The sequence below is a fragment of the Misgurnus anguillicaudatus genome, unplaced genomic scaffold (genome assembly GCF_027580225.2).
Source record: "Misgurnus anguillicaudatus unplaced genomic scaffold, ASM2758022v2 HiC_scaffold_31, whole genome shotgun sequence".
Classification (NCBI taxonomy): Eukaryota; Metazoa; Chordata; class Actinopteri; order Cypriniformes; family Cobitidae; genus Misgurnus; species Misgurnus anguillicaudatus.
The window spans coordinates 5,399,139-5,425,682 of NW_027395281.1; the positions used below are offsets into that span (position 1 = coordinate 5,399,139).

The 26,544-nt window shown below is 39.8% G+C and overlaps 5 protein-coding genes across 9 annotated transcripts; 3 read left to right on the top strand and 2 right to left on the bottom strand.

Annotated features, from left to right (window-relative positions):
- Window positions 1-1,575: 1,575 nt before the first annotated feature.
- LOC141363011 (cyclin-dependent kinase inhibitor 1-like) lies at window positions 1,576-5,744 on the top strand. Of its 2 annotated transcripts, none has more exons than XM_073865446.1 (3): window positions 1,576-1,993; window positions 4,024-4,420; window positions 4,802-5,744. In XM_073865446.1, exons 2-3 carry the CDS (start codon window positions 4,033-4,035, stop codon window positions 4,855-4,857), a joined length of 444 nt encoding a protein of 147 aa, XP_073721547.1. In that variant the 5' UTR covers window positions 1,576-1,993; window positions 4,024-4,032; the 3' UTR covers window positions 4,858-5,744. The 2 variants fall into 2 exon arrangements, with proteins under 2 accessions (XP_073721547.1, XP_073721546.1); XM_073865445.1 differs by lacking the exon at window positions 1,576-1,993 and adding an exon at window positions 3,757-3,892.
- Window positions 5,745-7,507: 1,763 nt separating this feature from the next.
- On the top strand, window positions 7,508-11,984 carry LOC129453251 (transmembrane and coiled-coil domains protein 2). 2 transcript variants are annotated; one of them, XM_055217393.2, is made up of 5 exons: window positions 7,508-8,215; window positions 9,240-9,602; window positions 9,902-10,509; window positions 10,606-10,741; window positions 10,839-11,984. In XM_055217393.2, exons 1-5 carry the CDS (start codon window positions 8,114-8,116, stop codon window positions 11,136-11,138), a joined length of 1,509 nt encoding a protein of 502 aa, XP_055073368.1. In that variant the 5' UTR covers window positions 7,508-8,113; the 3' UTR covers window positions 11,139-11,984. The 2 variants fall into 2 exon arrangements, with proteins under 2 accessions (XP_055073368.1, XP_055073369.1); XM_055217394.2 differs by lacking the exon at window positions 7,508-8,215 and adding an exon at window positions 9,026-9,159.
- Window positions 11,985-13,657: 1,673 nt separating this feature from the next.
- Window positions 13,658-17,576, bottom strand: LOC141363023 (ubiquitin carboxyl-terminal hydrolase 49-like). Of its 2 annotated transcripts, XM_073865464.1 has the most exons (8): window positions 17,293-17,576; window positions 16,745-16,831; window positions 15,154-16,583; window positions 14,873-15,077; window positions 14,686-14,794; window positions 14,397-14,602; window positions 14,274-14,326; window positions 13,658-14,134 (listed from the first exon to the last, which is right to left on the bottom strand). In XM_073865464.1, the coding sequence occupies exons 3-8, from the start codon at window positions 16,522-16,524 to the stop codon at window positions 14,129-14,131; spliced, it is 1,950 nt and encodes a 649-aa protein (XP_073721565.1). In that variant the 5' UTR covers window positions 16,525-16,583; window positions 16,745-16,831; window positions 17,293-17,576; the 3' UTR covers window positions 13,658-14,128. The 2 variants fall into 2 exon arrangements, with proteins under 2 accessions (XP_073721565.1, XP_073721564.1); XM_073865463.1 differs by having other exon boundaries at window positions 13,658-14,326.
- Window positions 17,577-18,845: 1,269 nt separating this feature from the next.
- LOC129453254 (mediator of RNA polymerase II transcription subunit 20) lies at window positions 18,846-20,824 on the bottom strand. Of its 2 annotated transcripts, none has more exons than XM_055217396.2 (4): window positions 20,701-20,824; window positions 20,055-20,200; window positions 19,710-19,963; window positions 18,846-19,362 (listed from the first exon to the last, which is right to left on the bottom strand). In XM_055217396.2, exons 1-4 carry the CDS (start codon window positions 20,712-20,714, stop codon window positions 19,144-19,146), a joined length of 633 nt encoding a protein of 210 aa, XP_055073371.1. In that variant the 5' UTR covers window positions 20,715-20,824; the 3' UTR covers window positions 18,846-19,143. The 2 variants fall into 2 exon arrangements, with proteins under 2 accessions (XP_055073371.1, XP_073721567.1); XM_073865466.1 differs by lacking the exon at window positions 20,701-20,824 and adding an exon at window positions 20,537-20,639.
- Window positions 20,825-20,972: 148 nt separating this feature from the next.
- LOC141363024 (bystin-like) lies at window positions 20,973-26,062 on the top strand. Its single transcript, XM_073865465.1, has 7 exons — window positions 20,973-21,399; window positions 23,523-23,664; window positions 23,769-23,907; window positions 23,984-24,117; window positions 24,201-24,361; window positions 25,262-25,364; window positions 25,525-26,062. The coding sequence occupies exons 1-7, from the start codon at window positions 21,138-21,140 to the stop codon at window positions 25,874-25,876; spliced, it is 1,293 nt and encodes a 430-aa protein (XP_073721566.1). The 5' UTR covers window positions 20,973-21,137; the 3' UTR covers window positions 25,877-26,062.
- The last annotated feature ends 482 nt before the right edge of the window (window positions 26,063-26,544 follow it).

Consider the following 26,544-nt stretch of genomic DNA (forward strand, 5'->3'; position numbering starts at 1 on the left):
ATAAACTAACGTTACTGATCTTAAGTGTATTTGTAGAACGGACTTCACAAATCTAACGTTAGGCGAACGAGCACATTTAGCTAAGATAGCTTACCTGAAACTGAACTCCTTTTCACCACCCGACGTGGTTTAAAGTTACCGGAACATCGTAGTCGAACCATTACTTGGGATAAGGGTGTTCCTCAGTCGGCTTCCCGTCCGTTAAAATTGGTAAGAAACAAACATAAAGGCACTTAAGTGAGCTTTTTACACGTCGCCTTCAGCCACTGCCTCAGCTGCTCATCTATGCGGCCGGAAGCACGTTGACAAAATGAGCGCAATGGCGCCGCCCTTGTTGTCGTGAAAAATAAGGTGAATAGGGCTTGGGCGCCGCGTTGCATTCTGGGACGTGGCGGCCATGTTGGTGGCCTCGCGAATGTAATCATACAGCAAGTTGAACGAGGAGAAGCGGCAGAGTTGGGAGAATTAAAAGAAAGAAAAAAGATGTTAAAATCCGGAAAAGTATGTGTAATTTACTGGGATACGTTAAACAGGGAAGCAGGGACCGGTATGTGGACAAAATCGGAACTATTAACGGTTGGGATCCATATGAAAAAAGAGTAATTTAAGATAACAGCGTGGTTGTTGTAAGAGCACGATTTCACGCCAATCTGTAAGCAAAGTCACGTATGACCTAGCTTCACAACTAGCTTAGTTAATGCAGCAGTTTTTGCTGTCAGCAGAGGGATAGCAACACAAAGATGAATGTTGAAATGTTCCCGTATTTTGGGCGAGTAAACCGGGACATTTCCCTTATGTTCAATGTTGACTTAAGCTATATAAATTAATATTCAGATGTTATACTTCACTGTCGTATATATAAATGTCATTTATATGTCATGTATACACATTACTGAGAGGTTGAGGTTAATGTTTGGTTTCCGATATTGAATAAAACATAATGAAGTTTTGTTCTTATCTGTCATTTTTAATGTAAATTACTTTTAATGTGTTACTTTATTATTAATACAGCAACGGTTTACCATGGTTGAAAAAATAACGACAAATTAATCAAATTAAGACACACGATTGAGAGAAAGTATGTCTATAAACCGAGCGCAGCATGGAGCGCAGCAGTAAAGGAGGCAACCAACATGGCTGCCACGACAAGTAATGACGTCACGACGCCCAAGCCCTATTGGCTAAACTGACTCTGACAGCCCCAGACAGCTTGTACATCAGTATGTTTGTTTGTTTTTAACCTCTAAATTATAGATCATGTTTATTAGTACATACACAAGCAATAATTAGATTGAAATTGGATTATTCAACAATAATGCAGACCCCAGGTGGAAATGGGCGAATGGGCGTTTCAATGCGGGTGTGAATTATAAATGAATAAATATTAAATGCAAGTCCAACTTTTTGATTGACATTTTCTTATACAGTTTTATTTAGATGTCACTTCAATGTGGTACAGTTACAGTATCAGATGGTACTTAAATGAAGGTACCATATTTTACAAAGATCTTTAAAATATACAATGTCTAAAAATTATATGTCCATAAACATGATATTGCTATATGGTACATGATAAACATAAAATAATGAATACATTTGTGTGGCTTTTGTTGGTGTAAATAATACACAAGACAGATGAAAGAAAAACGCCCGTGTCTCGGTACAGGGTGGGTCGGCTGATGTTCTGGAGGTTCTGTTCTGTGACGTAGATCATCTGGAATTTCTTCAGTGTGCCTGCGCGTTCCCGCGGCATACGCGTTCACGTGTTGTCATGTGTTTACCGGGCTCAGTACACGTGCAGTGCTCGGTAGTCTCCGCCCACTCTGGGTTGACGCCCACCGGAGTCAAAAAGGTTCAGCAGCAGCAGATCTGTAAAGTTTGTTGTTCAGCGCTCAGTTTACTCGATTCAATCTGAATCGGATCGATCTAAAGGATTACTTCAAGATTACTCATCAGCGAGTTCATTCACTTCACGTGCGGATTCCTTAAACATGTAAGTTGCTGGTTTCATTCCTTTTTTTCGCACGTTTACAACTTTTATCTTTACGAGGCGAGTTGTGTGTTGTTATTCATAATGTAAAGTTTTACATAAAGCTGAATTAATGCTAACTGTCTCGTTTGATAATCGAGTTCAATAACACGTCAGAAGTTTCTCTGAAAACTTATTCATGAGCAGCTCAGTGTTTTAGGGCTTTATTTTCATCATTCATGACTTTATATGACACTTTTGTTATTGTTTTAATATGATTTGATCGTTCTGACAGAGTTTGTAATCTCGAGCTGTTTTCCTCCGATACGCACGAGTTACACGTTCACGTGTACCCGTAGTAGAGAGTGGGCGGAGCACGACCAATCAGCGAGAGCCTCTATTTCCCGCCACAGTCTTGAATGTTTTCTTGTACTGAACAGCATGTTCCATAACATCGACCAATAGGATTCAAGACTGTATGTGACGTGTAAAGTCATGACCTCGTAATATAATCCCAAGAGGTTTACAGAACTTTAGTAAAGAATCTTTTCGGAGAATTTGAATTGGACTTTATTTTGGACACTAATAAGTATTATTAATAAAGTTAAGAGGTTTATTTAAAATGATTATACACTTCATTACCCAATTAACCAATTTCTACAAAAATCATCTCAATCAGACTCGTGTATTTTGTAATATTGACTTCTTTAAAGGACATATTTTCTTTTTTAATCTTATTATTTTAAGTTTTACATTCATAAATGCAAGTGGGCACAGATTAAGGCCAGTTTTTCCCCAATTTAAGGTTCAAATGAAGATTTATTTTCAATCATTTAAAGAACTTTCAAGACATAAAGCTACCAGGACTATGAATAATACAATGGATTAAATTCCTCCTTTTGAAATTATTGTATTGTATACCCTCCTTATTCTTTTCAATTTTTGACTTTTTTTAACTGTATTCGTTTTTTACTTCAAATGTTATTTGCACAATTATAAGAGATGTTTAAACAGTGAAATATTTGTTTACAGTCTATGCATAATGGCCTAAATAAAAACATTCAAAGGTTTTGTAAAAAATGAATGCATTCATCATAAAAAAAACTTTTATAATTTAAAAAATATGTGACAGAATATTTGAATAATGATTGTATGTTTGTGGCCATACATAACATATAAAAGTGTTTATAATTTTGATAGTTTCATATTTCATAGAGTTTGTAAGATGTCTGTAAAACACATTTTTCTTTTAGCAAAAGTTAAAGAAAGCATTCAACTCTTTAAAAAAATTGTAATTGGAAAAGCAAGAAAACTTGAATAAAAAGCGAGATGGTAAAATGTGAAACACTTCTCATGGAAGATAACAGAAATGGCTTTAACTTAGATATTTGTAAAGTGTGTAGTACACTAGATCAGTGGTTTCAAACTTATTTGGCATGCGCTTGTGTACGGTGCATCCTATTGTGGTCCTCCCAAAGAAAATGTATGATATAAAACTCATTGCTTTTTATCAAACAAAACATATCAAATAATACACGCTAGTGCTGTTGGGTAGTAGCCTTATTTTGCTGAGGTTTAAATATACAGAGTTTATGGTACATTAATGTATTTTGTAAAATGTCATAAAACTGGGCCCCCCGGCATCATCTCAGGGCCCCCAGTGTAAGAACCACTGGACTAGATGAGCTTCTTGTCCACTAGATGAGCATGTAGTACACTAGATGAGCCTGTAGTACACTAGATGAGTCCCTCTGCTGGTCATGTGCAGTAACTGCAGGTGTTGAACATGCCCTCACATGTTAGTGTAGTTTTGCCCAGGCATGTATCAGATCATCATGAGTCACTAAGTTCAGCCTATAAATACAGCAAACACTGTTCAAATCAGACACAGATATGACTGCACACAGGAGAAGAGCACCACAGGTCTGAGATCAGCTGCTTTATTTATTTATTAAGAACATTTTATGTTTGTGTCATGTTTTAGTATATGATGGACCGAACTTTTTATATATTGGTTAACTGACCCATGATGCATTCTCTTTTTCTCTGTGTAGTTTAAGAGGATGGCGGATCACAGATGGATCCTGCGAGCTCTTGGAAACGGCCCTACGAGGAGGAATCTGTTCGGTCCGGTGGATCACGAGCAGCTTCAGGTGGAGTACAGTGATGCTCTGCAGAAAGACCTGAAAGAAGCATCACGCCGCTGGAACTTTGATTTCATCTCAGAGAAGCCGCTGGAGGACGGAGACTTCCAGTGGGAGGTCGTGTCCGGAGATCGAGTGCCCGTCGTGTACCGCTCGTATCAGACGGAGGAACAGTTGTCCGGTCCATCTGCTGATGGGAAAGAGAACGACCCCAAAACCTCAGAAGGGTTCAGTTCTGTCCTACAAACCCTGGAGAAAACACCAGAGAAGAAAGAAGCGCAGAAGAGAAAACAGACAAATATTACAGGTGAGGGGGCGGAGTCAGTCACAGGTACATTGTGTTTTAATCTAAGGTACAGGGTGTGATGGGTACAACCTGTCAAAAACATCTTCAATATCTATATCACCCTACATATGAGGACATTTTGTTTTGCATAAGGACGTTGTTTATTCTTTTTTTTTATGTTAATTAAGCACTTTTTGTTTGTGTAACTACATGGCAGAAAAGTGTTTTGTGCCAAGTTAGTGTTTTAATCTTTGCCTGTTTATGTATAACAACTTTTGGAGAGGAATGTTTTTATTTCTGTTGATGTTTTAATTAGAGTCATTTTTAATAATCTGCACAAAAAGGTTTGACTAAGAACCTTCATATTTGAATAATTTCTTGTGTTTGATCTTCTTCGAACAGATTTCTATCAGACGAAGAAGAGACTCGTAGCCACGCCCCGTAAATCAGGACAATAACTGTAAAACACAGACACACGGTTTCTCTCTATCAGGACTCGTGTGGACTCGTATCTTCATCAGATGACACTTTTACTGATGGTTCGTTTATGACACAAGATGTCATGGATCAAACGCTCATCTGTATCTTTAAATGTTTGCTGATTGTTTTCAATCATGTATGAGCACTTCATGTTTATGGACGGTTAACATTCAAATGCTTTAAAATCCCTTTACATTCCCCTGGATGGAGGTGAAAATGTTTTGTTTTCTTTTTTGATGTCTGTTTCAGTCTCACAGTAATGATGAGTGAGATTTCAGTGGAGATGTATAGAGATGTATTGCTTTATTGCACAAAAGATGTAGCTGTAACTCTAAACTTTAAATCTTTAGTTATTTATGAATCTAACCCTCCATATTAATATGACTGTTAGTGTTTCTGAATGTTTTCACGACCTGTCATTATGTTTTACGAAAGTATCAGTATGCTGTAATCACAAACACTAAACCTCAAACTCAAGCAAAATTGTTTGGTAACTGCAGTTACATTTCATTACATTCATTTCAGTGTGATAGTTTATGGCAGTAATGGAGTTAAACATGAATTTGATATTCATGTTTCATACATTTGTGTCAGTGTCATTACAAACACCATTCTTGTGTTTGTTGTCATGAAGGTTAAATATCTTGTTTAACACATCCAGTCATGATGTTTATGATGATTATTAGCAATGTAACTATGATATAACAGTTTTGTCATGTTTGTTGTATTCTGATGTCTGTCGACTGCAGTATGTAAATTATCATATGAATAATTGACATATAATACTGAATTGCACTCTTTTTTATTTTCAGTAGTGTAACTCGCACAGGTCTGTTATGGTTAAAGAGTTGTTGTTGTTGTTGTTGTTGTTATAAAAATATGTGCTGTATTTATTTCAAAAGGAAAGTTATATTGTAGATTCACATGTAATTGTTCATAAAATTGTATATGAAGAGAAAAACTGTGGTTTGTTTTGTTTATTATTGACATTATTTACAGTAATGTAGTTGTGTGTGTGTGTATATATACATATAGAGATTGTGTATTGTGATTTGGGTTGCAAAATTACAGGAATTTTTAAGGCTGGAAACATTTTATGGGAATTAACGAGAATATGTGAGAATTAACAAGAAAAATTTGGAATTAAAGGGAATATATGGGAATTAACAAGAAAAAAATGGGAATTAACAAGAATATATTGGAATTAACAAGAAAAAAATGTGAATTAACGAGAATATATCGGAATTAGCAAGAATATATGGGAATTAACGAGAATATATGGGAATTAACAAGAATATATGGGAATTAACCAGAATATATGGGAATTAACAAGAATATATGGGAATTAACAAGAAAAAAATGGGAATTAACAAGAAAATATGGGAATTAACAAGAATATATTGGAATTAACAAGAAAAAAATGGGAATTAACGCGAATATATGGAAATTAACAAGAATATATGGGAATTAACAAGAAAAAAATGTGAATTAACGAGAATATATCGGAATTAGCAAGAATATATGGGAATTAACGAGAATATATGGGAATTAACAAGAATATATGGGAATTAACCAGAATATATGGGAATTAACAAGAATATATGGGAATTAACAAGAAAAAAATGGGAATTAACAAGAAAATATGGGAATTAACAATAAAAAATGGGAATTAACAAGAATATATTGGAATTAACAAGAAAAAAATGGGAATTAACGCGAATATATGGAAATTAACAAGAATATATGGGAATTAACAAGAAAATATGGGAATTAACAAGAATATATGGGAATTAACAAGAATATATGGGAATTAACCAGAATATATGGGAATTAACAAGAATATATGGGAATTAACAAGAAAAAAATGGGAATTAACGCGAATATATGGAAATTAACAAGAATATATGGGAATTAACAAGAAAATATGGAAATTAACAAGAATATATGGGAATTAACAAGAATATATGGGAATTAACCAGAATATATGGGAATTAACAAGAATATATGGGAATTAACAAGAAAAAAATGGGAATTAACAAGAAAATATGGGAATTAACAATAAAAAATGGGAATTAACAAGAATATATTGGAATTAACAAGAAAAAAAAGGGAATTAACGCGAATATATGGAAATTAACAAGAATATATTGGAATTAACAAGAAAAAAATGTGAATTAACGAGAATATATCGGAATTAGCAAGAATATATGGGAATTAACGAGAATATATGGGAATTAACAAGAATATATGGGAATTAACCAGAATATATGGGAATTAACAAGAATATATGGGAATTAACAAGAAAAAAATGGGAATTAACAAGAAAATATGGGAATTAACAATAAAAAATGGGAATTAACAAGAATATATTGGAATTAACAAGAAAAAAATGGGAATTAACGCGAATATATGGAAATTAACAAGAATATATGGGAATTAACAAGAAAATATGGGAATTAACAAGAATATATGGGAATTTGAAAAGAATTGCAGATTTGCCTATAACAGGGAAATAATAATAATTTTGATTAAAACAAAAAGATTGAATGCAATTTCACTTCAAATAAATCCAGGCTTGAAGAGCGTAAATATCAAGTTTCTTCAAAATGTGTATTACCTGCTTATGACCAAAGAAAATGTTTATTTATGTTTGTATGTGATATAGTTTATAAACATTTCCAAATAATTCCCATGAATTTTCCAATTTGGAATATTTCCAAAAATGCCTAGATTAAGATCCCATGGATAGTTCTTGGAAATTTACTGGAAACTTTCCGCCCCTTTGCAACCTTAGTTGTGGCTGCTGCAGAGATTTAATGTGTGTGTAATAGATGCTGTTGTTTAACATAGTGACCCAGTTGTTGCTATGAAACTGATGTCAGCATTTCCCATCAGCCCCTGCTGGCTGTCTGTTTGGGAAATGTCCTGCCCCCATACACACATCACTAAACAGACACAAATGCACACCATGACAACATAAATACACACAACAATACTATAAAATGTTGTTTTTTCTGTGTAAACACACAGACAAACGTTGTAGAGAATGCACTTTTGAATGAGTGTCTATGTGGAAGCTGCAGTGTGTGTGAGACGCATGCTCCGCTGAGATCCCCTCCCCCTCCTCTCATCCGAGCTGCAGCCGCGTCAAAACGCAGACAAACACACGGCCGGAGAAGAGGTCCAGAGGAGACGAAGATGAGAGAAAAAACAGCACAGACGCTATTGTGAACCATGAAAGATTCATCTGAGAGACAGAAAGACAGACAGCTAGAGGGATATGGCCCTCATACACGTCTCTGCAGTGAGACAGCACAGCCTGCACTGAAGAACATGGTAATTACTCCTAATTCATCTGTCCCTGTGTTGTAGCATCCATCCATCCATTCATTCATCCATCCGTCTCTCTTCTGCGCTTCTTCATGTCTGCAGATTTACTCATGTCACCCGTTGTCATCAGACACTACACCGTAGGCTTTCGTGTCTGTCACCGCTCAATTCCATCCTTCTTTTTTAAATGTACATCAGAGGCCTGTAGATCACACACATGCACCTGCTGCTGCCAGGTGACATGACTGAGGCACGCAGTGTCACATGCATTAAAAGATGCGAGGATTGCAGTAACCTCTCACAAAGGTCTAATTCTAAAAGGTTTCGTTGCGTTACACACGCACACGCATACATGTTGTTTGCAGGTATCATGACTGAGGCATGCAGTGTCACATGCATTAAAAGATGCATGAACTGCAGTAACCTCTCATGGAGCCCCGAGATGTTACACACAGCAGGGTTCATGAAGGGTTACTGTGTTTGACGCATCATTTCATGCACATGAAATATGCATTTCACCTGAACATGTACGTCTACAAATGTTATTGCAGAACTTTCTGTTCATTAATTTAGTCTGTGTGTGTTTTATGAGAGTGAGTCGCAGCGCTGCAATTATGAATGATTCATTACAAACGTATAATTCCTATTGATTTTTAAATAGTGTGTATTTAAGCATGCGCTCCTGACGTGTGTTAACGAGACTCTTAGATTTAAGTGTCATTGATTTGTTGAAAGACAGATAAATCCATATCAGCATAGGTTGTGACTCTTGATCTAGTGTTATGTTGTGTATGGAGCAGAGATATTTTCAGAACAAAAATGGGTCACGCCTTCTCTCTCTCTCCCAGAGCGTGTGATCGTTTCAGTTTAGCATGTAAACAGCCATGACGACGTGCACTCAGACTGCTGCTGAATGTACAGAGGTGTTAGTTTTGGTGTCAGATGTTAACGTATGTATGTCACCGCATGTTTCTGTGTGTACTGCATATGTGTGAAATTGCCTGTTCACGGTTTGGTTGTGTGTGTGCAGCTGGATAAGAGTGAAGTGTCCACGCTGAGCCTGCCGCCCTCCACGAGTCATGGAGGTTCAGACGGTAACATCAGCGTGGAGGCAGGGTCGGACTGTGGGGCCGGCGAGGTCCAGAGAACCCGAGTGGCACTGGAACATCTGCAGCAGAAGATCCTGAAGATCACGGAGCAGATCCGTGTGGAACAGGAGGCACGTGATGATAATGTAGCTGAGTATCTCAAACTGGCCCACAATGCCGACAAACAGCAGGCGTCACGCATCAAACAAGTGTTTGAGAAGAAGAACCAGAAGTCTGCGCAGACTATCGCACACCTGCACAAGAAACTTGAGCACTACCACAAGAAACTCAAAGAAATCGAACAGGTAATATCACATGCACGTGAGTTCTGTTGCATGCAATGCTGCATTGTTTCATTTGTTTAGGTGCTTCTGCCTAGAGCAGGATGTCGGTCCTGGAAGGCTGATGTCCTGCAGATTTTAGCTCCAACCCTGAGAAAACCTTGCCTACCTGTAATTTCAGGTGACTCTTTAGACCTAGATTAGCTTGTTCAGGTGTGCTTGATTAGAGCTGGAGCTAAATTGTGCATTACATCGACACTCCAGGACCGACGTTGGCTACCCCTGGCCTAGAGTAATTTATTATCCATTGCTTCTATCTGTAGAACGGTCCAGCACGCCAGCCCAAAGACGTCTTGCGGGACATGCAACAGGGCCTAAAGGATGTTGGTGCAAACGTACGGGCGGGAATCAGTGGTTTCGGAGGGGGTGTGGTGGAAGGGGTAAAGGGCGGTGTCTCTGCTCTTACACACACCGCTGTCGTCTCAAAACCACGAGAATTTGCAAGCCTCATCCGCAATAAGTTCGGCAGTGCCGACAACATAGCCCACCTGAAGGACCATCTGGAGGACGGACACACAGAAGAAACGCCCAGAGCTCTGAGCGGCAGCGCCACGCTCGTCTCCAGCCCCAAATACGGCAGCGATGACGAATGCTCCAGTGCTACTTCTGGGTCAGCAGGTGGCAGCAATTCGGGGGGAGCGGGCGGGGCCATGTCAGGGATGGGGGCGACCATGGGCAGTCCGCGACTGGATGGACATCATCACCACCATCACCACCATCACTCGTCTTCTTCCTGGGATGCTCTGCTGGAAGGTCTGCACGAGATCAAAGCCAGCCAGGTCCACATGGAGGACGCAATTGAGGACATGAAGGCACAACTGCAAAGTGACTACACCTACATGACCCAGTGCTTACAGGAGGAGAGATACAGGTAAAACAACAGCGCCTGCAGACGATTGAGCATCGTTTACTGTCGGATGTTCACGTGTCTGTCTTCTGTCACACACACACACACACACACACACAGGTACGAGCGTCTGGAGGAGCAACTTAATGACCTGACGGAACTTCATCAAAACGAGTTGAGCAACCTGAAGCAGGAACTTGCCAGCATGGAGGAGAAGGTTGCTTACCAGTCATACGAGAGAGCACGAGACATACAGGTGCGACTAATTCAAATTGGACTATTGTATTATGTTTTAGGTTGATCGTATCATTTCTAACTAGCTGTAATAATAACATGTATGTGCGTTTCTGTAGGAGGCAGTAGAGTCCTGTCTTACCCGCATTACCAAACTGGAGTTGCAGCAGCAGCAGCAGCAAGTGGTTCAGCTGGAGGGTGTGGAGAACGCAAATGCCCGAGCTCTACTGGGAAAACTAATCAACGTCATTCTGGCCCTGATGGCCGTGCTACTGGTGTTCGTCTCCACCATGGCCAATTTCATTACCCCGCTCATGAAGACCCGCGCCCGTGTCGGAGCCACCCTCGCCTTGGCCCTCTTCCTGGTCACTCTGTGGAAACACTGGGATTGGTTGGAGATTCTTCTCCTGCCCAGTTGAGAGAACAATAAAAACACATGCATAGAACTACAGACGTCCCTGTCGTCACCATGGAAGTGAGCGAGAGATTGAAGAGTACATTCAAATGATTCAAAGATTGAATCATTGCAACCTGAAGATGGCGCTGTTAGAATCACAGGCCTAGGCTTCGTTACTCTTCATGATTGAGGGTCTCTTTCTTTTCTAAGAACATTTAGCTCTTTAATTGCATAAATTAATGAATGTTTAACTGGTTCTTGGAGCAGAAACCAGAAATGATTTGGAGAGAATGCTGATGCATGACTCCATACTGACACACAATCTCATCTCAGATCCAGACATCACAACTGAAGGAACGCTGACACATAAACCATCTAAGAAGATGTGCTGCCTTGATTGTGTTTAGTCTCATTGTGTGAAATTCAATGTCTGTTACATTTCTAATTTCAGAGGATGAAAATCTATTACGTTGTGTGCTGGATTCATACTGTAATCCAAAGTGAAACAGTAGGCACAGAGAATAATGTGAACGGTACAAATTAAGAGTATCAAAAAGGAAAGTCATTTATATTCCAATGAAAGATTTCAAAGACTTGGAATAATGTGATTCAGTGAATCATGCATATAAAGAAGACCAGGAATGTGTAGAAAGTAAACAGGATCAAGTTTCATTTCGTGTTGGCCTCAGTGATATTTACAGACATGTCATGTTTGCAATCAATATAACCACATTTGTCGTCAGAACATTTTTGTAAACACAGTTATAATGTAAAGCACTCATTACACAAGCATGATCATATTTCTCATCTTTCTACCCGTTTAATAAAATAAACCACAACATTCTTAATAAACACATTTGCAAATATATGAGATGTGTTTTACTATTTTAGGTATTATTATAATGTTTGTATTTACTTGTACGTATAATTTTGATGGTGTGTAAGTGTGACAATCTGTTGATGTAATCCAGATTCAGGTTTTAATCCAGATCAGACTGGTTAATCCTACACATGGATCCACTCAGACTCAAAATGAGACGACTATTTTGTCAGCCTCAACATTCCATTTAAAAAGATTCATAGTTCCTTACCTGGCATCAGATGTGATATGATTTATCGATGATAAATAAATGAGATTTTGCTTATGATGATCTGTAGGACGCGCGCGCACCGCCTGCCGGTCGGAGTCGTGCGCTGCGCGTCATCTGTTTGATGTTTAATTAACATTATGCAAATGAGATTGATCAGACAAACCGAGCCTGCAGGAAAAGATCGTGGACAGAATGAGAAACATCCATACTAATGTTGAACGATGAGGAAAAAACCTTAATATTTATACACAGTGTGGCACGTGTGGGTTTTTTCCTCAGGTTGACTGCGAGTAGCTCATCCACGCATTTTCTGAGGTAAACGAACTAAAATGGCGCGAGATTTTCACAATTTTAATTTGATTGTCTTAATGTAATTTATGATAGAAACAATGTCTTAACTTAGTTTTAAGATAGTGTGATTCGACAGAAAGAAACTGAAGTTTGTTTAATTTGAGTATTTAATCTGTGAATGAGATTTTATTGAGGAGTGTATCTGAACACTAACACTAACCCTGAAGTTTAAGAATTAAAAATGTAAATATTGAAGGTAAATTTTAAACGTGTTGTTCAGATCTTTTCTACTTAAGTGTAAACTGATGCAATATTTAGGCCATTATTTTGCACATTAGTGTGGATATATAATTTGTAAAAGACAGAAAAACGTTAAAAGTTTAAAAAATCTTACATTTCAGTAAGTCTCTTTGTCGAGTATTCCTTGGTCAGTATAAACTAGGCAAACATTTTTTATTAAAATCCAAATCCAATTGAAGTGTAAACTTGTAGATGTATAAACGGTGTCATTGGACGCACATGCAATATCGCGTTTACGCGCCTGAACCTAAATGAACTTCCGTTCTGTATTTATTTATCGGTCTGGCTAGTGTCTACTGACCTCTGAAACAAATACCTTGATGTTTTGGTTTGCTAAAGACTAGAGGAGACGACGAGCATAGATCACAACTGTGCGGAGAAGTTTGGCGGCCAGGCAAGAATTCAAGGATCTGTAGCTAACATTGTATACATTAATTTTACAGTAACGTTAGCTCAGCGTAATAGTAAATACATGTTAGATACGATATATGAACAAAGGTAATTTACTTGTCATTTATTCATTTTATTTTTTAAGTTAATACATTTATCAAACCATAATGGAGAGTTGACAGGAAAGTTTTGGGTGGAGATAAGGAAGTGGGATCAGCAAAGTACCTCAGAGACAGGAATTGAACTCGGGTCGCCATGAGCACACTGGTGCTACATGTCAAACATTAACCACAGGGCTATCGATGCCGACTACTTGTCATTGATTCTATGTGAAAGTCTACGGGAAGTTGTGTTTAGTCCAGAAAAGATGTTGCTGCTGAAACCGCATCTGACTGTTAGCATTGGTTTGCATAAGATAGACAGACAGCAAGTCACAGATGACAAGGAGACAACAGATCACAAATTCAAATAGGGTTTTTTGTTCTTTATTCACTATCATCAGGAAGATCCCACAAGATCAATAAAGTCAATAACAGGTGCTCTCACGATACAGGACAAAGGCTGAGGGTCAGCGGTCACACCTGTCCACACGCACGACTAAAAGACATTCAGCGTCATAAGATTGTTCAGTCATTTAGCACTGATGAAAATGAAGAGAGGCTTTCTCCGTTGTCCTGAATATCATTCCAAGTAGAAAGATTAGAAAACAGTCACGGTATCAAAGATGAAGAATTCCTGATTCAGTGTTTGTGTCTGATGATGATGATCATATTGCTGGAGGAGTGACCATTCGTTCCCTCTCGACAGCAGAAGAGTTTCAGTACTTGAGTTTATTGGTTTGTATTTGTGTGCCGGACCCTGCAGGTGAGCAAAGTTTGGTCCTGAATGCCCTGGGTTAAGTGTGACTGTGCCAGCAGAGACAAACGAACGTCTCTGAGTCTCACTGCTGATGTCAGGAACAGACCTCCAATGAGAGAGAAAGAGAGAGACAGGTAGAAAGAGAGAGAGAGAGAGAGAGATGGAGGCAGAAAGGTTTAGGAGGAGCGCTGTGTGTAGAACAGGATGTAGGCCTGAGTGCTGCACACCTCCTCTACACTGCACACGTTCATCTCTGAATCATTACAGTGAACCCAGAAACCTGCAACACAAACACGGTTAGCACAAAAACCACACATAACCACAATCAGAGGTGTAATCCTGTTACGTACCTCCTTCAGTGTTATAACAGTAGGCTGTGTAGTGCCCTGAGCCAAAGCCTTTCCCATGATGCATCACTACAGCAGACAGATCATAGGTGTAGGCCTCTCTCTGTGGCAACGACGCAGCATCCGAGCAGCAGTACGGTTCTATATTTAGGACCTGATCAAAAGCCACGTGGACGCCGATCTTCTCCCTGTGGTTCCGACCAGACCACCTGTGAACGTGCACAGAACCGTTAGCAAGAATGCTACGTGAGAGTGATACGTGTGTGATGTTAAAAATTGGTGCTGCACTGACCGGAAGCGTTTGAGGTGTAGACGCAGCACTTGAGGTAAACGACAGACGAGTAACTGCTTACAGGCCTCGGACAAGGACAGAGGCTTATGGGACGATTTACGTCGCTTTCCTGAAAAGACAAAGTAGTTTTAAATATATTCCATAGCAATCAAAAGAACTGTAAATACGCATGTTGCATTGTACTGACGGTTGCAAAAGTTGCAGGCGTAGATGCACCCCTCTAAGGCTTCAGTCTCTGTGAACTTGGCGAGCATCTCGGACAGAGAGCAGCTCTGCTGACAAGCGGCGGTGCTGGGCTTCTCCATCCGGTGATACCGCTCTGGAAACTCGAGTGACAAATCCCAAAATGGCTCCACTGTGTTTGACTTGCGCTTGCAGGACAAACAAGTAACCTGAAGGGAAGCACAGCACAGTCAGCTAAGTGTTCAAAACTTTAATTAAAAGAGACTCCTCAAAGTCGTACATCACCTGGCTGAGTAGCTGTCCGTGGAATATAGTGTTAAGCACTTTAAGGACCTGTTTGGAGAGCTTTCGCTGCGTGATGGGGATCAAGAAATGTTTACGGGGTGCGTCTGATTCCAGTTCCTGCTGGACTTTATCGAGAAGCTCACACAGGAACTCCTGCGCATCCTGCTGGTCGTATCCACGGAACGCTGGGATAAGATTCCATACAGAGTGCAGCATGGCAAAAGGGGAGACAAGCGACCATCGACCGGACCACATGACCCTGAAGAGAGTGTGCAGCTCGTGACACAGCGACATCTTCTGCCGAGACGAGGAACGTGGCTCTTTAGGTTGCACCAGTTCAGCTGCGCTCAAACTGGGCGGGACGATCTGCGACATGCCAGCGGCTGCCCTACCCATGCGACCCAGCGTGGTAAGGGCACTGGAGTGGTTGGTCTTAGCGAGCAGTTCCTCTGTCTCACAAAGGTCCAGTGTGAGGAAACACTCCCTGAACTTCTGCAGGTGACTTAGCACCTGAAGGATGGAGTTCATGTAACACGTGTTGCCGAGATTCCGTAGTCCCGTGACCCCAGGTGCGAGTTTTTTGCGACGTGCCGACTGCGAGGTGCGATGTCGACGAAGTCTACCTGTGCTGCGGAGTGGTTTACGTGAGAGTGATTTGTTGGACAGTGGAAGCAGGGGCTGTTTGAGCACAGAGGGAAATCTTTCCGGAGGGTCCCGGAACTTCGGGGGGACGAGCGCGAGCGTAGGACGAGGAGCCTGAGTGAGAAGCCGCGCGCTCTTTCTCGGCGGAACGTTAGCTAGTTCTCCCATTAGCCTCTTCTTAACTTCCCTACGTTGTCGTCGCTTCTCCTCTCGCTCCTGCTCTAGTTTCTCCTCACGGATCTTCTGCTCTTCTTGCTGCCGGCCCCTCCAACGATGCAGGGCGCCTCGAAGCAGAGTTTTCCGCCTGTGCAAGAGCGCCGCTTGCATAGTCGGCCGGGGCCCCGCACCATCCCGTGTGACCTCGCACACTCTGAGAGCACCGTCGGCTGCCGACGAACGTAGGGAACGCTGACCAGGGGTTCGGACGGTAGACAGAGCACCTCGCAGGAGCTTCAGGTCTCCCTCAACGTTATCATTCAACACGTAATCTCCACACGCGAAACAAAACACGTCCATCTCGCGAACCTCCATGGCAAGCGGGTGTTGCGTTTGCTGGTAATGACTCAGAGAGTGTTCCTCCATGTAACGTCCACAAGCCACGTGAGAGCACTTTAGACAGGCCCATACCGACTCCGTGGTGTCGCAGTCCACGCAGCGCCACATCTGCGGGTTGAGAATGGAGTGGCCGTGGCCCAAACGAAGCCGCACCACATGCTTACAGCGATCCATGTCTCCCAACACGCATGAGCACTCAGAGTCAGGAACCACATGCCATGACCGTGCTCATCCTGAGGACAACACAGATGAAGACACGTCACAAACATCTTCTGGTAAACATGTGTCTAGTTTAAGCCAATGGTGATAAATATTGTTTGAAAAGCTTTATAGTTAATTTGAATTTTTAGGAATAAAAACCCCGAAAAGTGTCTGTGAGATGTTCATGACTTACTGTGTGAAGTGTTGATGTCCAGCATTAGAGCAGATGTTTGCTCTCGCTGAAGTGTGTGATGATGGGCTTCATCACAGAGAACACACACTGTACATGACAAACACACGCGTGTTACACAATACTTGTTTACAATCTGGATCACAGTACCACAACAAATCATGGGTATTGATGGTCTAAACAGAGATCGGTCTAACTAGCAACCCATAGTTGATCATTCACTAAACTAGTTATTTTAAGTGAAGTGGTCAGTGTATCCGAAATGTTTTTCTCAGCATTTGTGTATGTTGCTTAAATGTATAATTATGTATGATAATGTGATATGAGTGCGTGTCTGTGTGTGTGTTTGTCTGTTCTTTGTATGTGTGAGTGTGTGTAACACAATGCAGTGAGTGTAATTACGGGAAACTATATATGTGTGTCGGTGTTTGTCAGACAATGCAGTGTGTGTATTTGACTATGAGTGTGTGTTTGTCTCTGTTCTTTTAATGTTTATGTGCATATGTGTGTGTGTGTGTGTGTATGTGTGCTAACCCGCTAGCGCTACTCACAGAACAAAAGACGCTGCACCGGGAGACACGCGGAACCCGTGGTAGCGGCGGCTCCGGGCGCATCCGTTGCCGGTGATCGGACGCTCGGTGTTTGTGCGTTTATACCGGCGCGAGAGATCCGTTACTTTAAATCCATTAAACAAAAACCAGCACGAGCCGCAGACACAGAATAAAATCAAACAGAAAAGCGGCGTATTCGCTTTCAAACAACTCCACGGCGCGAGTACTCCGCGAAAAAGCCGGTAAAATTGTTTTCACGCCGATAGTGACTGTAATTAATCGCGTGTTTTCCACATTCACTTACTGCTGTTATTTACCGCCATCGTCCGCACGCGCAAGCTGTCACCATTTTCGGCTCAACCGAACTCGCCCAGCGCTGACGCCACTGCGGTCTGATTGGTTAGACAACGGCCTAGCGCTTGACGACCTTGTTTTGATTGGTCGAGTAACACATCAAAAGCCGTATATGATTGGTTGAGTTGACGTCAGTCAGGTTTTAAAGCTCCAGAGGCGGGGTCAACTGAGCAGCTTAACTTAATGACACGCTTGGATTTATTTCACACAATCATTTTAATAAACAGATTCATATAACATTCAGGTGTATAATTAATGGAAAATATTATATAAAAATAGCAAATTTAGCACTACATTTGATTTATGTACATGTTCACGTGTCATTGAAGCGTTTTCTTATAGAGAAATTCAGCAGCAAAACATAAACAAACAGCTTTTGTGGACCAAACGCAACTTCCGGTAGACTTCCACATAGAATCCATAACAACAGAGTAGTTTATTTCTGATAACAAAGGAAATAAATGACAAATAAAATACCTTTGTTCATACATTTACATATTTAACGTGTAAAATTAATGTATAAAATGTGAGCTACAGGCCTGGAATTTAAGCCTTGCTGCCAAACCTCTCCTCACAGATTTGGTAATCTCCGCTCATCTTTAGCAAACCAAAACATTTTATTTTTGAAAAGGTATTTGTTAAGAGATCACTTTAGCCACTAACCAGACCAATAAATAAATACAAACCGGAAGTTGATTTTGGTTCAGGCTCGTAACCGCGACACCCACAGGCGTCTGATTAAACCGTCTATAACCAGCAGTCAGTTTGAAACTGTGTACTTTGTTTATTTATTCCCAAATCATACTCTGAAATAGCAATGTTTGCACCTGAGACTAACGTAAAATAAAACAGCATTTATTTAAAACTGGTTTGCATGTAAGTGTTTCCATGGTTACCTTAAAATTAATTTTAAGTTATGTGTCAGCTTGCATTCATTGCCTTTATCTACAATCAAAAAGTTCAAAGTGAGCCAATAGAAACTCTTCTGTAATGAAAGGAAAGCACAGATGCCTGCCTCAGAAAATCATTTACCATCTGTGTACATTTGACCTACTGTACTAAAGAAATGATGATTTAGCATGCAGTCATTTCATCCTCACATACTATATACAGTAGAATGGATGATGTTCAAATTGGGATTCGGCCATAGTGTGTCCTGCTCATGCATATTCAAATAAACGGTCTTTTCTAGCCAATCGTCTGCTGCTTCATCTGTTCTTCATTTGTTTAATGCAAATGTGACATTGCTTTACAAATTCCAATGGATTGATGAACTGAACTGAAACAAAATTATTACATTTGAACAAAAGCAAACTGTTTATTTTACAAATTGTGTGTAAAAAAATCAAACAAGGGCAACATTCTTTACATATTATTTACAAACCAAAAAACAACATTTAACATGAATTAATCCTATGATAAACAATCATAGTTTGTTTTACTATAAAGTCTTCTTTCACAAAATCCAAACAGGACTGTCTGTAGATCTAAATTTCCTTAGCGTACACCGCTGCCCGGTAGCACCTGTTGTTTGCGAACCTTGCTGAAGAGCTCAAGGTACTGGATCATAGTGTCCATACAGTCCACAGGTGTATAAAGTTGACCATCTGGTTTAGTTATGGGGAGCTCAGGGGCATTTGAGCCCAGAAAGCTTTGCATGAACTCCTTTATGAGGTTCGAGCAGTCACCAGGAATCACACAAGCACAGTACTCCACCTTCAAACACACAGACAAACAGAACATTTTGTCATGGATGTGGAAAATGCATATAATACGCCAGTCCTTCCCGTTCAATTAATATGGCGCATATTTCGTGTCTCACCCCAAACCCATGATGATTTAAAAACAGAAAAAAATGTAGAAACCAGTACAAAAAAACGACATGAAAAGATGCGCCATATTAAGTGAACAGGAAGGACTGGCCTATCATATGCATGCAAAAATGGAATTTGGCGCAAGTCTTGCGCAACTTTTCACACTGTGTGATATTTATAAGCACTTGGGAAAAACTGTATTGTAACAAAACAACTAAACTGATAAGACAAATAATGTCAAATAATGACCTCCACTGAAATCCCTCTGGCACTGGAGCTCATGGTAATGGTGCCAACCTTCACCAAAAAGTCACAGTAGCGATAGCGGGCACCTCGACTCTCCACCTTATGAGCTTTGGCGTTCTGAAAGTGACTCTTTAGTTTCACCATCAAAACATCAAAGTTTGTGTCTGCGGTGAGATACGGTCCACCTTCAAACAGAGCCATGCAGCTCAGTGGTGTCTCTGAATTATGCATCACGTACAGAAGTTTCGATGGCTGACCTGCAGCAGAGAAACGGTATTGTCATGGTAACACAGTCAAGTACAGTGTAGTTTACTCATTAGCACACTGCTGTATGGGTGTTGTAGTTACCGGTTGTGTTTCCTGTTGTGTGGTACGTCTCACAGTCCACCCAGAAGTTTCCCTGTTTAACAGCTCCAAGCTGCTCCAGTTTTTTATGTAGCATATCAACTGTTTGTTGAACGCTCTTCCCTTCAGTCACAGGCACCTGACACACACTGAGATATATATATATATATATATATATATATATATATATAGATAGATAGATAGATAGATAGATAGATAGATAGATAGATAGATAGATAGATAGAGAGAGAGAGAGAGAGAGAGAGAGAGAGAGAGAGAGAGAGAGAGAGAGAGAAAGAGAGAGAGAGATTGATTTACAAAACTATTTACTAACAATAAACTCAATATCTGCATTTCTATTAGGGTCTCCAAAGTGTAACCTTGTTATAATCTTTTTTTATTTGCCAGATTTTAAAAAAATCTAGATATTTAAATTAGACCTATTTCTATTATCTAAATGTACATAAATTACAGGATAAACGTACTAAATAAATTTTTTCACATGTGTGACTTTCACACGTTTCATTCCGATTTTTCTTACAGCATTAAACACACCAATGACTATTATAATAATTTTAAAAACACAAAAAAGAACCATAAATACAAACGTTTATTATAAAACAATATAAAATAAAAATAATTTCCTTACCACGTTACACCCATTTTTCTGCTGTACGCTTCCGGTAAGCACTGTTTACTTCCGGGTGACACCGGCAATCATGAAAATAATATAAAAAATAATATAGAGTTAAAAATGAAATTTAACAAGTCAATAAATAATATTAATCTTTATTATGTATATAATTTAATAAAACACACACACACACAGGCTAAATGTTAATGTTAAATTAATGTGGGAGGGGTCATTGAGCGGAAGTATATAGTGACGTAGTGCTGCTCCGAGATCAGTTTTTATCAGAGAGCAGTCACAAGACTCACATCAGCGCTCATACATTTCATCTGATCCCAGATCTGCGTTACACATAACCCACAAAGACACCAACACATCGCCATTTGTTTCGGACGCACGTGTGTTGTTCGTGTCATGAGTTCGTGTCGCTGTTATTTGTAATCAAACTCATCATCATGCCGAAGGTGAAGAAGAGTAAAGGCGCACCGGAGCGCAGCGGTGCCGGTGTGGCTCTTGCGGATCAGATCCTGCAGGGAGACTCGGTTCGGATGAGCGGCCGCGTGAAGAACCGGAGCAGAACCCACGATGAGGAACAAGAGTATGTGGACGAGAAACTGTCCAGGAAAATCCTTCAACAGGCACGAATACAACAAGAAGAACTGCAGACTGAGTTAGGAATCACACCCGAGACCAAAAAACAACCAGCTACTCAACTAGGTAAGATACTGTTAACTAACCATAACTAGATAGATATAGATGGATAGACAGTTATAGACAGACAGACAGACAGAAAGACAGACAGACAGATAAACAGACATGGTTATAGAAAGTTAGACACATACAGTTATAGATAAATAGACAGACAGACAGACAGACAGACAGATAGTTAAAGTCTAGAAAGGTAGACAGACAATATACAGTTGTAGATAGACCGACAGACAGAAGTTATAGATGGATAGATAGACATACATACAATAATAGTAAGATAGACATGCAGTTATTAATAGACAGACAAACAGACATTTATAGAAAGATACCAAAAAACATACAGTTATAGATAAATAGTCAGACAGACTGTTATAGATAGACAGACAGACAGACAGACAGACAGACAGACAGACAGTTATAGATAGATAGACAGACATACATGTATAAATGTATAGACAGACAGACAGACAGACAGACAGACATAACTTTTAGGGCACAGACAGACAGTTGTAGATTGATAGATAAATGGTAAGACAGACAATTATAGATGGATAGAGAGTCAGTTATAGATAGATAGATACACAGACAGACAGTTGTAGATAGACACATAGTTATGGATAGATAGACAGACAGACAGACAGACAGACAGACAGACAGACAGACAGACAGACAGTTATAGATAGACAGGCAGACAGTCATAGATAGATAGACAGACCGACAGACAGTCATAGACAGACAGACAGTTATAGATAGATAGATAGATAGATAGACAGACATGTACATAGATGTCTAAATGTATAGACAGATAGACATAACTTATAGTTGATAGACAGACAGACAGTTGTAGATAGATAGATAAATGGTTAGACAGACAGTTATAGATGGATAGAGAGTCAGTTATAAATAGTTAGACAGACAGACAGACAGACAGACAGACACTTATAGATAGATAGACATACAGTTATAGATGGATAGATAAATGGTCAGACAGACAGTCATAGATGCACAGACAGACAGTTGTAGATAGACACACAGTTATGGATAGACAGACAGACAGACAGACAGTTATAGATAGACAGACAGACAGATAGTCATAGATAGAAAGACAGACAGACAGTTAAAGATAGACAGACACTTATAGACAGACAGACAGACAGACAGTTATAGATAGACAGACATACATAAATGTATAGACAGACAGACATAACTTATAGATGATAGACAGACAGACAAACAAACAAACAGTTGTAGATAGATAGACAAATGGTTTGACGGACAGTTATAGACAGACAGAGAGACAGACAGTTGTAGATAGACACATAGTTATGGATAAACAGACAGACAGTCATAGATAGACAGACAGACAGACAGATAGTCATAGATAGAAAGACAAACAGACAGTTAAAGACAGACATACAGATAGTTATAGATAGATAGATAGACAGACAGACAGACATACATACATGTATAAATGTATAGACAGACAGACATAACTTATAGATGATAGACAGACAGACAGACAAACAAACAAACAGTTGTAGATAGATAGACAAATGGTTTGATGGACAGTTACAGACAGACAGACAGACAGACAGACAGACAGACAGACAGACAGTTGTAGATAGACACATAGTTATGGATAGACAGACAGACAGACAGACTGACAGACAGTTATGGATAAATAGATAGATAGAAAGACAGACAGTTATAGATAGACAGACAGATAGACAGACAGATGTAGATAGACACATAGTTATAGATATAGACATAAAGACAGTTATAGATAGACACATAGTTATAGACAGACATACAGTTATAGATAGACAGGCAGACAGTGATAGATAGACAGACAGACAGACAGACAGGGAGACAGACAGTTATAGACAGACACATAATTATAGATAGATAGACAGACAGACAGACAGACAGACATACATACAGATAGACAGACAGTTGTAGATAGACACATAGTTATAGACAGACATGCCAGACCAAATGTTATGATGTCATAGATCATGTGATATATCGTGTGTGTGTGTGTGTGTGTGTGTGTGTGTGTGTGTGTGTGTGTGTGTGTGTGTGTGTGTGTGTGTGTGTGTGTGTGTGTGTGTGTGTGTGTGTGTGTGTGTAAGGTGTCAGTACAGAGGATGGAGACTCTGATGAGGAGTGGCCTGCACTGGGTGCATCTGCAGAGGACACAGGAACAGAGGTACAGGTGGATCCAGAAGATGAGAAAGCCATTCAGATGTTCATGAGCAAGAATCCACCTGTCAGGTGACCTTTAACCCTAACTCAATTTGACCTCAAGTGTTTGAGCTTCTGTGTGGTATAAAGAACTGTTCACCTAGAGCTGAGATCTTGTGTTTGTGTGTGGACAGACGGACGTTAGCTGACATCATCATGGAGAAGATCACAGAGAAACAGACTGAAGTGGGCACTGTGATGTCTGAGGTGTCGGGTCGACCCGTTCCTCAGCTTGATCCCAGAGTAACAGAGGTGTATAGAGGTGTCAACAAGGTGTGGATTCATATCTCTGTGCTTCTTTACTCTTACTGTGACGACAGAACTTTTACACTTAAATCTCTCTCTTTAGGTTCTGTCAAAATATCGCAGCGGGAAACTTCCCAAAGCGTTTAAGATCATACCAGCGCTTTCAAACTGGGAGCAGATCCTGTATCTGACGGAGCCGGAGACGTGGACCGCCGCCGCCATGTATCAAGCCACCAGGTCTGAGAGAACTGATACACAATGTGGTGATAACATTGATTTGATTCATCTAGATGATGTATTTACTCTTTCTGTTTCTTCAGGATTTTTTCGTCTAATCTGAAGGAGCGCATGGCCCAGCGCTTCTACAATCTTGTGCTGTTACCCAGAATTCGAGACGACATCGCTGAGTACAAGCGGCTGAATTTTCACCTGTACGGCGCACTGAAGAAAGCTCTCTTCAAACCTGGAGCCTGGTTTAAAGGTGAGACGCTTCACTTCAGCTTACAGAAGTACATCTCTGCTATACATCAGATATATTTCAAGTTGAGCAATTTCATGAATTTTGCAATAATGATTTCCAAAGAGAAAATGCATATATACATATGGCAAATATATTTAAGTTACATAAAATGTGATAACTCAGCTTAAACAATTGTGTTTCTGGGAAGTTACCTAAACAGAACACTAGGGGTCACTAGTGAGTTAAAAAATAATCAGTTCACACAAAGGGAACAAATTGGATTTATAAAACAGCTACACAATCAAACAATGACTTGACACTGGCTATGTTTACATGCACATTTTGTCTGAATTTAATCCGATTGCAGGTCACGACAACACAGTTTACATCTACCCTAAACATTGCAATTTGATTTAAATGTTTCTTTACATGTACATTATATATAATCCCAACCAAACATCTTGCCAAGTGCACAGCCAGGGTTGCCAGATTTGGTATCAAAACCAACCCAATGTACATTCATAACTAACCCTAAAGCATCCCAATGACTATTTATAGCCCCAATTACTAATGAACAAAATCCTTTTATCTTTAAATCGCTGAAATAGTTTAAAATACTCCAAATATAAAGTCCACAAAAAAGTAGAGGACTTGGCAACACAGTGCACATCATCTCTCATGGAGTTCACGCTCTATTTCTGGATAAATGTACAAATTCAGTAAAAGTTGTTTCTAAGAAGTTTTCAGATATAGGCAAAGAAAACACTTTTCGAAAGGTACAACGCTATTTTATTGCTTTAAATGTAAAGTGGGTGACTCCATTACCTTAATAATGAATGTTGCCATTGCCTTGCTATTGCGTATTTCTGTGAAGTGAATCATTACAAACTGATTATTTGTTGTATTTCTGTGTGTTTGTAGGAATTTTGCTCCCACTATGTGAATCAGGCACCTGCACGCTGAGAGAAGCCATCATCATCGGAAGCATCCTTACCAAATGCTCAATACCTGTGCTGTACTCCAGGTACACACACACACACACACACACACGCACGCACGCACGCACGCACACACACACATGCCACCTAAAAAAAACTGCAGTTGATGACTGAGATATAGAACCTAATTTTGAGAAATGTCCTTCCGAGTAAATGGCACTTAATGGTTTGTTTATTTCTCTGCAGCGCTGCGATGCTAAAACTGGCCGAGATGGAATACAACGGAGCAAACAGCATTTTCCTGCGTCTGTTACTGGATAAGAAATACGCCCTGCCCTTCCGTGTCCTCGATGCACTGGTCGCCCACTTCCTGGCGTTCCGAACAGAGAAACGGACTCTGCCGGTGCTTTGGCACCAGAGCCTGCTGACGTTGGTACAGCGTTATAAAGCAGATCTGTCGTCCGAACAGAAAGACGCTTTACTGGAACTGCTGAAGATCCAAACACACCCGCAGATATCTGTCGAGATCAGACGAGAACTTCAAAGTGCCGAGGCCAGAGACGTGGAGGACGCCACACCGGCCATGACCTTAGACTGAGAAACTTATAAACTATTAGAGATATAATCGGCGTGTGAATCACAGCTGCTTTATCTCATCACTGATAACATCAATTTGTGATATTTTCTGTTTGCATATCTGAAGTTATGCAGTAATCTTATTTTGAATGACACAGAGTTTGAAGTTGCTGTATTGCTGGTTATTAAATCATATTCTGTAAACATACTGGTCTGTTTCTTTGTTATTCAGGTTGTCATACAAATATTACAATCGATATGAAATTGTGTTTCTGGTAAATGCATTGCACTGGTGTTATGTAATGCATTATTTCTGAATAAAACTAGATCTGATTAGATGGTGAGGTGAACGCTCCCTAACATCTAAGCATTTTGCAGACACTTTTTTCAAATTGACTTACAAGTTCATTCAAGCTGCAGATGTGTTCACCCCAAATCAACCCACACATAAGGCAAAACATTTTTTTTATTTCAAAATATAAAAAAATTGCTATTTGCTGAAATATATTTTGGAATTGTTTAAAAACACATATTTTTAACCTATATATTTTTGTATATTTTGAAATCTATTTAAAGCAAGGAATTATATTCACGTCACATTGTAAGAAAAACTTTTTAACAAACCTGTAACTTGAAATACAATTTGAAATATATTTATTTTTCAACCTTTATATCAACATATATTTTTTA

Bases quoted from the DNA above. Each gene is read 5' to 3' on its own strand.
- LOC141363011 (XM_073865445.1), top strand. From the start codon at position 3,863: ATGACTGCACACAGGAGAAGAGCACCACAG. The intron at 3,893-4,023 runs GTCTGAGATCAG...TTCTCTGTGTAG, and splicing joins ACAGGAGAAGAGCACCACAG to TTTAAGAGGATGGCGGATCA. The intron at 4,421-4,801 runs GTGAGGGGGCGG...TTCTTCGAACAG, and splicing joins AAAACAGACAAATATTACAG to ATTTCTATCAGACGAAGAAG.
- LOC129453251 (XM_055217393.2), top strand. From the start codon at position 8,114: ATGAAAGATTCATCTGAGAGACAGAAAGACAGACAGCTAGAGGGATAT. The intron at 10,510-10,605 runs GTAAAACAACAG...ACACACACACAG, and splicing joins TTACAGGAGGAGAGATACAG to GTACGAGCGTCTGGAGGAGC. The intron at 10,742-10,838 runs GTGCGACTAATT...GCGTTTCTGTAG, and splicing joins AGAGAGCACGAGACATACAG to GAGGCAGTAGAGTCCTGTCT.
- LOC141363023 (XM_073865463.1), bottom strand. From the start codon at position 16,524: ATGGATCGCTGTAAGCATGTGGTGCGGCTTCGTTTGGGCCACGGCCAC. The intron at 15,078-15,153 runs GTGATGTACGAC...GCTTCCCTTCAG, and splicing joins ACGGACAGCTACTCAGCCAG to GTTACTTGTTTGTCCTGCAA. The intron at 14,603-14,685 runs GTCAGTGCAGCA...GCACGTTCACAG, and splicing joins CTACACCTCAAACGCTTCCG to GTGGTCTGGTCGGAACCACA.
- LOC129453254 (XM_073865466.1), bottom strand. From the start codon at position 20,577: ATGAAACGTGTGAAAGTCACACATGTGAAAAAATTTATTTA. The intron at 20,201-20,536 runs GTACGTTTATCC...TATATATCTCAG, and splicing joins CATGTGAAAAAATTTATTTA to TGTGTGTCAGGTGCCTGTGA. The intron at 19,363-19,709 runs GTCATTATTTGA...GTGTGTTTGAAG, and splicing joins CCAGAGGGATTTCAGTGGAG to GTGGAGTACTGTGCTTGTGT.
- LOC141363024 (XM_073865465.1), top strand. From the start codon at position 21,138: ATGCCGAAGGTGAAGAAGAGTAAAGGCGCACCGGAGCGCAGCGGTGCC. The intron at 24,362-25,261 runs GTGAGACGCTTC...GTGTGTTTGTAG, and splicing joins ACCTGGAGCCTGGTTTAAAG to GAATTTTGCTCCCACTATGT. The intron at 25,365-25,524 runs GTACACACACAC...ATTTCTCTGCAG, and splicing joins ATACCTGTGCTGTACTCCAG to CGCTGCGATGCTAAAACTGG.